The following is a 14,180-nucleotide window of genomic DNA, read 5'->3' as shown; positions in this document are numbered from 1 at the left end:
CAGAAGGGACCTGACTTTCCTATAGCACACTCGCACACATGCACATGCACACTTTTAAAACACAGCTCAGCTCAGGCTTATGGTGGTACCAGGGCATGAACTTGCATCCTCAGAGCCTAAATCATGAAAGTCTTTTGGGCAACCATCATGCTATCTCCCTGGCCCTGTTGTCTGGTCTTCAGATCTTAGTAATACTGCTTTTTTGCTTATATATGTTTTTGTTAATAAGTTGATCTGCCTTTTTAACTTTCCTTTTTGATCAGTTTTTCCTTGGGAAATTCTTCCTCCTCTATTTTCACAAAGTTGGTAAATTTTCGCGTGTATGTATGTATATGTTCATGCCTTAGAATACAGTCGTGCCATCTTTGTAACATTCTTGGGAAGTATGCCTATGCTGTAGTGACACATGCAGGGATAGTCCATTGAGTCGGTATGAACTTGGAGTATTCCTTTATCTGCTCCTTAAACTGCGGGGGGACTCACGTTCCCCTCTCATGTAGATCCTACCCATGTGATGGGCCTATACCCGGACCTGCTGCCCACAGACTACCGGAAGCAGCTGCAGTACCCTAACCCTCTGCCCGTGCTCTCCGGGGCTGAGCTAGAGAAGGCCCACTTAGCTCTGATCGACTACCTGACCCAGGTACGTGTGATCACGGGGGGTATGTGCTGGAGTGTGCCTGCGAATTCCATAACCGGCCTCTTCACGCAGGGAACCAAGGGTCTTCTATCCACCATACTCACTTTGTCCATGGATCTTAAGTCCAACAACACCTTAACCACTCGGCCATCCCGGTGACAACTACCGTACTCACTTTGTAAACTAACTTTCTGGAAGTCCAGGCGTTGTAGTTGCTGCTGCTGCTGCTACTTGCTTGCAAAACTGTTCCCCTGGTATTTGTCAAATCCTGGTACCAGGAAACATTCTTATAAATTCTTGTCATAGAATCTCAAAGAGAAATTCTTAATTGCTAAGAAAGAGTTGTCATTCTTATTTGATGTTTGTTTTATGGAGTCAAGGCCACGGGCATGCAGTTTCCCTGCTCTGGACTGCTTTTCCCTTCAGACAGAGAGACCCTCTCATAGTGCCAGGTGTGATCCTGGGCCCTGTCCGTGGCAAAGCACACATCCTGTCTGCTGAGCTATTTCTCTGGCCCAAGAACAAGTTCCTTAAAGCAAAAACAGGGGACCTACATATGTTGGGAAAAAATACTTGGCTCTGTGCAGAAAACCTGGAAAGCAGGAAAGTATAAAGTAGAAACGTAAATCACCTGCAGCTGCATCATTACATTTCAGCATTATTATTTCCGAGGTTTTGTATTTATGAATTCACCTTTGTTTACTTACCAATTGGTTAATGTTTTACAAATGGATATCCAACACAGTAGTATATTTTTTTAATTTTATATTTTATTTTATTTATTTATTCCCTTTTGTTGCCCTTGTTGTTTTTTTATTGTTGTAGTTATTATTGTTGTTGTCATTGTTGGATAGGACAGAGAGAAATGGAGAGAGCAGGGGAAGACAGAGAGGAGGAGAGAAAGATAGACACCTGCAGACCTGCTTCACCGCCTGTGAAGCGACTCCCCTGCAGGTGGGGAGCCGGGGTTCGAACCAGGATCCTTATGCCGGTCCTTGTGCTTTGCGCCACCTGCGCTTAACCCGCTGCGCTACAGCCCGACTCCCCACAGTAGTATTTTTTTACAGCTCACTTTTTTTTTTTTAAAGTTTGAAGAAATCAAATGTATGCAGTCACTGGTTGATTAAATCAGTTAACTTAATTAATCTTAGCCATATATTGAGAAAAGACCTTTTTATGTCCTGTTCAATAAATATTCTTCCATGACATATTTTCTTAGGGAGGCATGCTTAGTTTTTTGTTTTTTTTTAAGATTTTATTTATTTATTAATGAGAAAGACAGGAGGAGAGAGAAAGAACCAGACATCACTCTGGCACATGTGCTGCCGGGGATTGAACTCAGGACCTCATGCTTGAGAGTCCGATGCTTTATCCATTGTGCCACCTCCCGGACCACTTCTTTTTTTCTTATGACTTTATTAGTGGATAAGTAAAAAATTTAAAGTAACCACTGAAACTAACATCTTTATTGAAGTCACTTAACCTTAAATATCTATCACAGAAGGTTCTTGTTTATTTCCTATGCACAAGCAGTCAGATTCTGTAATAAGTTTCTCCCCTTAAACATCTTGCTAATCTTTGTAGTGTCCCTTGGGCGGGCTCAGGGAAGAAAGGTTAGGGGATATTGTAGGTCAGCTGTCTGCCACCTGTTTCTGGGTCCATGAGTACCTGAAGGTCTGGCCAGTCATCAGGCCCTGGGCACTTCCTTGAGACTGGACTCCTCCACATTTTTCCCATGTCATTTATGTCAGGCCATAGTAGCTCTGCCGAGTCAGAAAGACCCTGTTCCTTAAGACTCAGATACTTGTGGCAATGTGAGAAACCCAACGCGGGACAAGTGAGTGGGCCAGGTGTGGCTTTGGAGGGCAGCCTGTAGTAAGCACACGAGTATGCTTTTGTCTGCACACTGCACGGCCTATGTGTCAGGTGGAAAGGGCTCTGGGACAGACTGTGTCTCAAGCCCGTGGTGTTGCTGAACAGTTACTGCCCACCCCAACAAGTCTCAGTTTCAGGTCTAAATACACGTCTGCCTGTCCTTCTCTATTGGCATCTGCAGTGTGAGGAGCTAGCTGGCACACTGGTGTTGTGCCAGAGATTTGACGGGAGAGCATGTAAGGCCGTAGGCATTGCCAGACACAAAGTATCAGTAGTAGAAACTCCAATGATTCCACTGTGTGACGTTCTAGAACAGGTAAGAAAAAGCAAACAAAATAATGAATCTCTGTTTATGAAGATCGGATCAGTAAAATGTGGCTGTTAACATCCCTATTTGATATGGGAAAATTCCCAGGGCACAGATGTGAGTAGCAGATTCCAGATTAGGGCCCGACTATAGAGACCTTGCGACTATTCTCCCTCCCACCCCCCAAATAGTGCTAGGGATTAAACATCCGTCTCAAGCACGTATATTGCTAATCAGTCACTTGCCCGGCCCAACTTAAAAGATGTTCTTAGAATGAGAAACAAGAGATAGAAACTGAGACACTGAGGAGAGGGAAGGTGAGTGAGCCCAGCGCCATCTTAATGTCCATGAAGCTCTTACTGCTCTCAGGTGGCACTAAGGCTCGAGCCCAGACTCATGCATGGAGGGCAGGTGCTGCACTGCTGAGTTTCCTCCCATCCCGAGGTGGTTGAGTGCACACATTACAGTGCACAAGGACCCAGGTTCAAGCCCTCAGTCCCCACTTGCAACGGGGAGCTTCCCAAGCAGTGACAAGGTGCTGCAGGTCTCTCTCTACCCCTGGCACCAGTGGGGGGAGTAGGGGGACTGAATAAATCACATGGTCTCTAGAGGCAGACTCTAATCTGAAATCTGCCACTAACATCTGTGCCCTAGGATCTTCCCATATTCCATAGGGATAATAACAGCCCCACTTCATTTTAGGTTTAAAGTAAGATAATATACAGTACTTTTAGTGTTAGCAAATTTTTCAATAAATAATTATTACTGTACTGGTAACAAGTTGGCAGTCACTTCTTTCGATCCCTGATAAAATCTGTTTGCTGATTTTAAATCTGGTGGCTGAGCACAGAGCACATGATTGCATGCCTGCGGGCCTGGCTGGGATCGATCCCCAGCCCCATGTGAAGCGGTGGAGCCGTGCTCTGGTCTCTCCCCCATGACAGATGTGACCCGCTTGGTGGTGGTTGGAATTCCCTGGTGGCTTAGGTGATCAGGGAGGGTCCCCCCAGCCTTGACTGCATCTGTGGCCTCTAGAAACGAAGCCAGTTGGTAAAGAAGCTGAATGACTCTGACCACCAGTCCAGCACCTCCCCGCTCATGGAGGGCACACCCACCATCAAATCCAAGAAGAAGCTCTTGCAAATCATCGACACGACCCTGCTCAAGTGCTACCTCCATGTGAGTTGTATGAGTTTTGGGGTTGCCCTGACCCCCCGCCCCCCACTTCCTGGAAAAGAGAGCTGTGCAGCTCTGGGCTACCTTCCGCCAGTAAGAGTGAAATCTTCATGGGGGGAACCACACAGTCTTTAGCTGACGGCCTGTGAGCTCCTTGGAATTAAGAGAATGAGGCAAAAATATTGACCCAGTCTTCACCGTGGGCTGGCAGACTTCTCTTAGGAGATTGGGCTGGGTGTGACATTGTGAACAGAGACAGTATCTCTTTCCTTCCTCTCACTGTCCACCCACCCCCAACAGCAGCAAAAAAATAAGCCCACTGTCTGCGGTCTGGAAAAAGGGTTGGTTGGTGTCTTAGGCTTGTGTTGAACCTCCAGCCTTTCACTCTGAAATGGGCATGGACTCAGTGGAGGGGGGCGGTTCCCGAGGAAGCAGCTCCTAACGACGCCCTGCTTCCTCCACAGACGAACGTGGCCCTGGTGGCCCCTTTGCTGCGCCTGGAGAACAACCATTGCCATATCGAAGAGAGCGAGCACGTGCTGAAGAAGGCTCACAAGTACAGCGAACTGATCATCCTCTACGAGAAGAAGGGGCTGCACGAGAAAGGTGGCCAGGGGAGGGGTGCTGGCTTGACCTGGGAGGGATCACAGGGAACCTTCCCCCAGGGCTCTGTCCTCCGGAAGAGGCCTGTGACCTTTTTCCTGGGCTTTGGTCAGCCCTGCAGGTGCTGGTAGACCAGTCCAAGAAAGCCAACTCCCCTCTGAAAGGCCACGAGAGGACAGTGCAGTACCTGCAGCATCTGGGTGAGTCCAGCTTGGGAGCAGAGCGTGGGAGGGAAAGGGGTTTGTTCAGAGGGACCCCAATCTCCTCTGTGTCTGACTCTGGCTGCCCAGTCCCACCCCTCCCAGGTGTTCCTCCAGGTGTTTACTTCTCCCTGCCCAGCAGCTCTGAGTGACTGATGCCTGCTTGCGTGATCATTCCTGGAACACAGCTTCTCGAACAAGCTGTACACCTGCCTTCCCCAGCCCCGAGGGCTGAGCGGGCTTCACTAACCAACAAGCCTCCCCTTTTCCCTCCAGGTACGGAGAACCTGCACCTGATCTTTTCCTACTCCGTGTGGGTGCTGAGAGACTTCCCAGAGGATGGCCTGAAGGTAGGTCGTGGAAGACCTTTGGTTTCCTGCTGCGCCATGGGCCTGACTCTGCATGGGACAGCAGCACGGGTGGGGGGTGGGGGTGTGTGCAGTCTGTCATGTTTATAAGAGCAGGCTGGTGAATTTGAGGCCGTGTTAGTGGCAAGAGCCTTGCACAGGTATAAGGAGTCCTGGTCACACATGTGCGCCCTGCACCTCCTCCAGAGTCTGCCCCCTCACTGGGTAGCACTGCTGGGGGTGAGAGGAGGGCTGCCTCTGACACTTGACTTCGTTCCAACAGATATTTACTGAAGACCTTCCTGAGGTGGAGTCCCTGCCACGAGACCGAGTGCTCGGCTTCTTAGTAGAGAATTTTAAAGGCTTGGCTATTCCCTATCTGGTGAGATGTGTGAGTGTGTGTGTTTATGCGTGTGCAGCGCACTTTCCTTTTTTTGGTTTGGTTGGCTGGTTAGTTTTAACTAGCTAAACTCCATCTTCTTGGTGGTGCTGGGGATTGAACCTGAGACCTTTGGTGCTTCAGGTGTGAAAGTCTTTGTGCATAACCATCATGCTATCTCTCCCTGGATTTCACTTTCGAGTACAGGCTGCAAATAGGGGTCAGCTAGGGTAAGTTCAGACTGGGGGAGAGGAGTCTTACTTGGGGCTGGTTGAAATATAAAGATAAGGGCTATTTCAAATCCTCGTGCAGAAAGAGCTACCCAGTGAACCAGGCTAGAAATGTCCCCTCTTGGCGATGCCTTCTAAATCTAGCTAAAGTACAGAGGGACAAAAGGGTGATGTTCAAGAAAAAAACTTCAGAGCCACATGAGTACAGCCCAGCTCGATTGCATCCCTGGCATAAGCAAACAGGTCTTAAGTACCAAAATGCAAGCACTTATCCCCTAATGACATGGGCTGATTTGGAAGACTCTGCGAGAGGCTTCAGAAAGGACCTTAGACCGGAAATCAAGAAGATGATTCCTGAGGTAGCCGGGTAGTTTCGAAAGGAAAATGTCTTGTTGGAATTAGGAGAGCGGTGGCTCCATTGTAATCTTTGCAGTTTACTTAGGTCAGGAGGATGGGATCTCTTAGGCCTTAAAATTGTGAGGACGACTGAGTGACCCTGCTGGGTTACAGCACAGAGGGTACCAGGCAGACCTCTCTGTCTCACCCAGGAACACGTCATCCACGTTTGGGAGGAGACAGGCTCTCGGTTCCACAACTGCCTGATCCAGCTGTACTGTGAGAAGGTGCAAGGCCTTATGAAGGAGTATCTCCTGTCCTTCCCTGCAGGTACCAGTGCTCAGAAGAAGCAAGGTGGCCCAGGTCTGCCAGGCAGGCTGGGTTCAGGTTGTGGGGTAGGGAAGCAGACCTCACCCCCTGAGCAGACCCTGATGGGCAGGAAATACTTCAAGCAACCAGGGCAACTGAGGGACTCGAGCTGAGCTACCTACCTCACCTGTGAGGCGGTTTTTGTTTTTTAACTAGAGGTGATATTTGGGGACCATGTAGACTAAGTTCCTGGTTAGAAACAGCCATGTTTGCACCCATTTTGGAAAATGTATTATTATTCTTTCTTTTTATTATTGTTATTATTTATGAGAGGGCACTGCTTAGCTCTGGTTTATGGTGATATGTGGTATTGAATCTGGGACTTTGGAGCCTCAGGCATGAAAGTCTTTTTATGTAGCCGTGATACAATCTCCCCTACCTCGTGGTGACCCCTTGAACTCAAGGGTGACATCCTTAAACCCCATCTTCCTCATTTTCGTTGGTCACCCCACCTAGCAGAAACCTTTCTTGATGGCCTTGGCTTCTCTCCAAGGCAAAACCCCAGTCGCTGCTGGAGAGGAAGAGGGGGAGCTGGGAGAATACCGACGGAAGCTCCTGATGTTCTTGGAAATTTCTAGCTATTATGATCCAGGCCGGCTCATCTGTGACTTTCCTTTTGATGGTGAGTGTCTGGTGAGGGCCAGAAGCTGCTTAAGGTAGTGCAGAAAATGCTTCTTCCCCTCTCGCAGCTCCCCAGCCTTCCAAAAAAAACTTAGGTTGGTCCTATCTGAAGACTCACTTCATACCCTGACTGTAAGGCGTCTCTTTGGGGAGTGAACCACACTCCTCTACAGCCAGGTCAAAACTGGCTTATTGGGGCTGAGTGGTAGCACACCTGGTTGAGCGCACATGTTACAGTACACACAAGGACCCAGGTGTGAGCCCCCAGTCCCCACCGGCAGAGGGAGAGCTTCACGAGCTTTTCAGGCTGCAGGTGTCTCTCTGTCTTTCTCTCTCTCTCTCTCTTCCCTCTCAATTTCTGTCTCTATCCAACAAATAAAGATAAACACAAACAAACAAACAAAAACCTGGTTTATCACTCCAGCATGTATTATTGGCCAACTAACTTCATTGTTGAACACTTCGTAATTTTTTTGAAGGAGGCCCAAGTCTGTCTGATATGTCAGCTCTGAGAACAGAGACCCAATGTTTATTTTCCTAAGCACCTAACACATTATAGGCATTTTTACTACAATTTGATTGTATGTGTGTGTGTGTCTGTGTGTGTGTCTGTGTCCTAACAAGATCATTCTAGGCACTTATTCTGTGCTTGTCTGTTTAATGAGCGTTCTTATCCCTGTTTATAAGTGGCCACACAAAAAAAAGATGAGGTAACACACTTGGAATAGCTTCCTCCCCACTTTTTACCACTGTAGTCATTTTTTAAAAATTCTTTATTGGAGCATTAATGGTTTACAGTCGACAGCAAAATACAATAGTTCGTACAATCGTAACATCTCCCAGTTTTCCACACAGCAGTACAACCCCCACTAGGTCCTCTGCCATCATGTTCAGGACCTGAACCCTCCATCGCCCACCCTGGAATCTTTTACTTTGGTGAACTGTAGTCATTTTCTCTTTGAAGAAACTCCCAGCTAATAAAAGACCTCCTCCCACTTTGTCTTGTCCATGTCCGTTCCTCTGGGAGTGCTACCCCTGATTTTGTGCCCAGGTGATAATGGGGATGGACACTTATTTTCCGTTTTTTCCTCTCAGGCCTCCTGGAAGAGCGTGCTCTCCTGCTGGGACGCATGGGGAAACACGAACAAGCGCTCTTCATCTACGTCCACATCTTGAAGAACACACGGATGGCCGAGGAGTAGGTCGGCCCTGTCTTCCCCAGTGCCTTTAAGCAGATACCCATACCCGGAGAGGCGAGCCATGCCCTCCACGCACCGGCCCCCGTGTCTGCTGTCTGTCCTCAGGCAGCTCCTACAGGCAGTGCCTGTCACCTCTCTGCTTCACGGGCGTCCCTCTTGCATTGTCTCACCACCTCTTCCCTTGCAGGTACTGCCACAAGCACTATGACCAAAGCAGAGACGGCAACAAAGACGTGAGTACTAACCCCCGCCCGCCCCCAGTTTATACTGTCTCTCAGTGTTCTCATGCTGTCTGGTTGGGCCCACAGGTCACGCTGTGTGAACTGCTAAATTGAGACAAGATGAGGGCCACTGCACTGGTTGATTTTGCTTGTGTCTTAAGGAAGAGGCAGGGCAACCATAGGTGGATGGTTCTGGCTTATGTCTGGTTTCTCCAGTGATGGCTCATGGCACGCCCGTCCCTGCCTCTTAACTCTCCCAGGACTGACATGGATAATAAACTGTGTCGTCAGCCTGTTGAGAAAGAGCATCAGAACACTGAGGCGTGTGTACTTCCGCCAGAGCACACTGGACTTGCCAGTGTTGCATTTCACTTGTCAGAACTGGGCTCAGAGGGATTCTACTGTAGTCTCCAAGGAGGAGGCCAGCGCGGCTGCTAAGCAGTGCACAGGGCATGCCCAGCAAAGAGTCCTCCAGGCCCCGACACCAGGAGCCCAGTGGGAAAGGCCACCTCTCCTTGGGTTAGACATCGCCTGCCAAAATGTGGCAGCATCTTGGCTTTCAAAGGCACAGGAAGTGAGCAATCTTTTTTTTGGACGTGCTAAGCAGCTGTAGCACTTTTTTTTCCCCCCCTCTCAGGCAAAACACAACACAACCTTTACTTTTTCTCCCCCTGTCAGGATTTTGCCATGGCTTTATACCTCATAATTCCACTGCTCTGGGCTTCATTTTTTGTTTGTTTGTTTGTTTCCTTTTAACACATTGGGTTGGGGGGAGAGAAGGAGAGGCCCCACAGCACTACTCGCAAAGCTTCCCCATGTGCTGTACATGGTCATCCACGTGGTAGACAGGGATCAAACCCCCGCCAGTGCGCGTGGGAAAGCTGTCTCCCAGTCTCCTGGCCACCCTGAACTTTTTTTAATGTATTTATTTATTTCCTTTTTGTTGCCCTTGTTGTTTTATTGTTGTAGTTATTATTGTTGTTGTCATTGATGTTGTTGGATAGGACAGAGAGAAATGGAGAGAGGAGGTTCGGAAGACAGGGGGAGAGAAAGACAGACACCTGCAGACCTGCTTCACCGCTTGTGAAGCGAATCCCTTTCAGGTGGCCATCTGGGGGCTCAAACCGGGATCTTTTGCTTTGCGCCACCTGTGCTTAACCCGCTGTGCTACCTACCGCCCGACACCTCACCACCCTGAATTTTTAACATCTTGGACTGGCTCGTTTTACCGCTCTCTTAAAAGGTGAAAGCAGTGAGTTTTCAATGTTCCATAATGGCAGTTACTATCCAGACAGCACCTTTCATAGGCGTGTCACGCAGGGGTGTCCTAGGAGGGCCACTGCCAAGCCGACACTCGTGGCTTGTACCTGTGTGTGGCAGGTGTATCTGTCTCTGCTCCGAATGTACCTGTCGCCGCCCAGTGTTCACTGCCTGGGGCCAATGAAGCTGGAACTGCTGGAGCCACAGCCCAACCTCCAGGCAGCCCTGCAGGTCCTTGAGCTGCACCACAGCAAGCTGGACACCACCAAGGTGAGGGGGCCTTAGGGGAGGTGGGGGAGAGGGAAGCAGAGTGTCGTGGGGAGCACTGAGCACCAGGGACAGAGAGAGGGACCCGGCTCTGTCAGTCTGACTCCTAGCCTGCCCCACCCCATCCTCATTTCTGTTCCTGTCCCCAGGCCCTCAACCTCCTGCCAGCCAACACTCAGATTAATGACATCCGCATCTTTCTGGAAAAGGTCTTAGAAGAAAACGCACAAAAGAAACGGTACAATCAAGTACTCAAGAACCTTCTCCATGCAGAGTTTCTGCGGGTATGAACCTTCCGGAACTCCAGGGCAGGGGGTGGGGTGGGGTGGGGGTGCTTGTACGCGTCTTCATGTAAGGTTGTTACCACCCTGTCCCTATAGACAAAGGCAGACCCCACCCGATAACCATCTAACTGACACTCCAAGGCAAATGTCTCAGGCCTCCTTGCAGGTGAGAAATGAAATGTGAGGGGGCGCTCTGGGAGTCCTCTCTCACCCTCTCTGCTCCTCTAGGTCCAGGAGGAGCGGATTTTCCACCAGCAGGTCAAATGCATCATCACGGAGGAGAAGGTGTGCACGGTGTGTAAGAAGAAGATCGGGAACAGGTGAGCCGCCCTGCTGCTGCATGGCGTCGGCAGCTCTACTGCGGGTTTACTCCCTTCAGCCTGAGGGGAAAGTACGCGAGCCGACTGTCCCGGCCACGCTCGGTTCCAGAACCTCAGTGGTTAGTCCATGCCACCCACGGGGGGGACTGTGAGAGCCTGGGGCTGCCGACTTCCTGCCCACGGAGCCGTCCCCACCGGCGACTGGGAATCAGGATGTAGCCAGAGGATGTGTGAGAGCTGTGAGTAGAGACAGAGTCTCTGAAAGAAGAAGATCTTTTTTTTTTTAATTTTATTATCTTTATTTATTTATTGGATAGAGACAGCCAGAAATTGAGAGAGAAAGGGGTGATAGAGAGGGAGAGAGACAGAGATCTGCAGCACTGCTTCACCACTTGTGAAGCTTTTCCCTCTGCATGTGGGGACCAGCAGCTTGAACCAGGGTCCTTGTGCATTGTAACATGTGTAATCAACCAGGTGTGCCACCACCCAGGCCCCGGAGAAGATCTTTCTGTCTGTGGCCTCATGACTCGAAATCCTGAACGAGCATCAGGCTGGTTGAAGCAAATGCTCAGTCAAGCCCCTCCTTACTTTCTGGAGGAGAGTGCATGACCTCTCTCTGCTGTGACTGGAAGCACCAACCCTCCCCCCCCCCTTTTCTTTAAATAGTGTATATATTTATTTATTTATTTAATCAAACAGATACAAAGCAGAAGATACAGAGAGACACCAAAGTCCTGCTCAGCTCTGGCTTGTGGTCGTCCTGAGGATTGAACCTGAGACTTAGGAGTCTCAGGCATGGAAGTCTGTAGCATCACCATTATGCTATCTTCCCAGCCCCAGAGTCCCCTTCTTCTTCTTCTTCTTCTTCTTCTTCTTCTTCTTCTTCTTCTTCTTCTTCTTCTTTTTTAAATATTTATTTATTCCCTTTTGTTGCCCTTGTTGTTTTATTGTTGTAAATATTATTATTGCTGTTGTTATTGATGTCATTGTTGTTGGATAGGACAGAGAGAAATGGAGAGAGACGGGGAAGACAGAGAGAGAAAGACAGACACCTGCAGACCTGCTTCACTGCCTGTGAAGTGACCCCTCTGCAGGCGGGGAGCCAGGCCCTCGAACCGGGATCCACATACATTTAACCCACTGCGCTACCGCCCGACTCCCCAGAATCCCCTTCTTTAGAAAGCCCTAACTCGCCATCCTTAACTGGCATCAGCCCGCAGTGTATTCCAGCCAGCAGTGCTGGGCCAGGATGGTTCCGTCCCTCTGTCCAGGTGCTTCACATCCATGATGTAAGAGGAGATGCCCCCATGCCCTCACACTGTGGGCTCCCTCCTCTGGTTATGGCGGGCTGCTCCTAGGTTGTCCCAAAGGCTGGTGCTTTTCTGAGGTGCTAGGGAATGGCCTTCTCTTCCAGGCAGTCCTCACCCGGAGTCCTTTTTCTCCACACAGTGCATTTGCAAGATACCCCAATGGAGTGGTGGTGCACTACTTCTGTTCCAAAGAGGTGAACCCAGCTGACACCTGAGCCCGGCATGCCGCGTGGTCAGCAGATGGACAGCTCAGGTCCCCCCGGGCAGGGGGAGGAGCCCCAGCCTTTGGAATTGAGGGGCTGCTGCCACCACCAGGTGTCTCCCCATTTGGATACAACCAGCTGCCTGGTACTCGGGAGCACCTCTGACTTTACCAGATGCACGGGTCTGTGGTTGCCAGCTTCTTCTTAGAGAGAGAGTAGTTGCACTTGTGAAGCCATCGTGCTGCAGGCAGTCCAAGGCTGCAGTCGCTGCTCGGCTGGGCAGGTGGGGCAGGCCACCACCTTGCCTCTGTGCACCAGCCACTGAGGAAGGAAGGCCTTGAGTGTGCATGAGCTCACCGTGCTGGATTCTGGGTTTTCTATCAGGACACGCACAGGACTCCCTTGGGTCCTTGCTTAGCACAGCTGGCTCGGGGCCTGCAGAAGGGGTCCCACGGAGTTCCTTCAGCTGTGAGGCTCCACAGTCACTGGGCCCTGTATCTCCATGCCTTTTTTTTTTTTCTCACTATTTATTTTCTCCCTTCCTCCTCTCAGTTCTCTCTAGGCTTTCTTTGTTATTTTCCTGACATCAAGAACAACTAATATTTAAAGAAGGTAAAATGAGCGGCAAGACATCCTGGTTTCCTGGGATACATGGATAATCACCTCGTGTGTTGTAAATAAGTCCTCCTTGAATTGTATGTTCTATGCCTGGAAGCTTCTGTGCCTGGAAGCGCTCAGGGCCGAATGGAGAAGACACACACACACACACACACACACACACACACACACCCAGCACCCAGGGCTCAGGGCCGAGTGGGGAAGACACACACACACACACACCCAGCACCCAGGGCTCAGGGCCAAGTGGGGAAGACACACACACACACACACACACCCAGCATCCAGGGCAGCCAGCGTGTCTGTGAACTGCTTCGGGTTCTGGGTGCCAGTGTCAGCCACTAAAACCCGAGAGCTTGGCCTGGCTGTGGTCCCTGAGCGCAGGGGCCGAGGACTGGGGGCCTCTGCTGACATGGAGCCACCATCTCGGAAGCTGAGCATGACATGGCCAGGCACGTTCACGAGGTGAGAGTGAGAGCGAGGTAGGAGAGATAGATAGCTCACAGCCAAACCTACTGAGAGAGAGGAGAGAGAGAGAGAGTGTGTGTGTGTGTGTGTGTGTGTGTGTCTGTGTGTAAGAGGCCCCAGCTCCCACGGCCACAAGAGATGTGCAGGGTGGGTGTCCAGCATGCAGGCTGAGGACACAGGATGGCTGTGCACCCTGATCTCGGGGCAGAAGGGTGGAGAGGTCTTACCTCGAAGCTCTGCCTGGTGTCTACCAGTGCATCTGGGTAATGCTGCTGACATTAACGCTGTTCCCCGCCCTCCTGGGCAGCTCTCCATGGATGGCCGAGAGGGTCAGCTGAGCGCCATCAGCACCTCTCAAGTTTGGGAGCCTGGCCCATGCTGCCCCAAGGAGCAGCAGTCAGTCCTCTGATGTCCCTACCCCTCGGGTCGAGTCCTACCAGCTGGCCTGCGCTGGCCATAGCACCCATCCCCACCACCTTGAGGCACTTGTTTGAAGCAGCAGAATAATGGATGTGTGTTCTCTCCCCTGCTGGAGCTCTTCCTGCAAGACCTTCTTAGACCCCTTTGCTCTCACAGAGTCAGAGGAGGCTGGAAAGGAACAGCTCTGTAATGAGGACTGGCAGAGCTGGCTTATAATAAACACTAAAGCAAGACACGGAGACCGTTTGTTTCTTTTTGCCCCTCTCCTGTGGAGTTTGGGAAAGTAACAGTGAGGGTAGGGATTAGCTCATCAGGAGTAAGCCATTTGGTGACTGAGGAAGATGGGGAGACAGCCCCAGGACTCCAGTGACCAAACCATTTCCCTTCACATGCTGGGGTCCTGACATCTGGAGCACTGGAAGGTGTGGGATTGGTGAGGTTGAGGGATGCAGGAATGGTGGACAGATGCTCCACTCTTGCCAGCTTCCCAAAGCTACTGGGTCTCTGCTCCCCTCTCCATCTGGGGG

General features: G+C 50.4%; 2 protein-coding genes across 3 annotated transcripts in view; both read left to right on the top strand.

Moving 5' to 3' along the window:
• Positions 1 to 13,876, top strand: part of VPS39 (VPS39 subunit of HOPS complex) — a 40,599-nt gene extending 26,723 nt beyond the window's left edge. For both annotated transcript variants that reach the window (XM_007533671.3, XM_007533664.3), the window contains 14 exons: positions 501 to 643; positions 3,858 to 4,001; positions 4,463 to 4,604; positions 4,715 to 4,801; positions 5,078 to 5,151; positions 5,432 to 5,530; positions 6,306 to 6,423; positions 6,956 to 7,084; positions 8,179 to 8,281; positions 8,470 to 8,515; positions 9,884 to 10,033; positions 10,180 to 10,314; positions 10,543 to 10,634; positions 12,084 to 13,876. In XM_007533671.3, coding sequence (XP_007533733.1) covers positions 501 to 643; positions 3,858 to 4,001; positions 4,463 to 4,604; positions 4,715 to 4,801; positions 5,078 to 5,151; positions 5,432 to 5,530; positions 6,306 to 6,423; positions 6,956 to 7,084; positions 8,179 to 8,281; positions 8,470 to 8,515; positions 9,884 to 10,033; positions 10,180 to 10,314; positions 10,543 to 10,634; positions 12,084 to 12,159 — 1,538 coding nt within the window. In that variant the 3' untranslated portion in view covers positions 12,160 to 13,876. The remainder of the gene's footprint in view (positions 1 to 500; positions 644 to 3,857; positions 4,002 to 4,462; positions 4,605 to 4,714; positions 4,802 to 5,077; positions 5,152 to 5,431; positions 5,531 to 6,305; positions 6,424 to 6,955; positions 7,085 to 8,178; positions 8,282 to 8,469; positions 8,516 to 9,883; positions 10,034 to 10,179; positions 10,315 to 10,542; positions 10,635 to 12,083) is intronic.
• Positions 12,167 to 14,180, top strand: part of PLA2G4F (phospholipase A2 group IVF) — a 21,720-nt gene continuing 19,706 nt past the window's right edge. Inside the window, exons 1-4 of the mRNA XM_060175711.1 lie at positions 12,167 to 12,176; positions 13,098 to 13,230; positions 13,442 to 13,496; positions 13,541 to 13,629. Coding sequence (XP_060031694.1) covers positions 12,167 to 12,176; positions 13,098 to 13,230; positions 13,442 to 13,496; positions 13,541 to 13,629 — 287 coding nt within the window. The remainder of the gene's footprint in view (positions 12,177 to 13,097; positions 13,231 to 13,441; positions 13,497 to 13,540; positions 13,630 to 14,180) is intronic.

Source organism: Erinaceus europaeus, chromosome 16 (assembly GCF_950295315.1).
Source record: "Erinaceus europaeus chromosome 16, mEriEur2.1, whole genome shotgun sequence".
Classification (NCBI taxonomy): Eukaryota; Metazoa; Chordata; class Mammalia; order Eulipotyphla; family Erinaceidae; genus Erinaceus; species Erinaceus europaeus.
The sequence above is the reverse complement of the archived record's forward strand: the minus strand, read 5'-3'. Positions and strand labels throughout refer to the sequence as shown.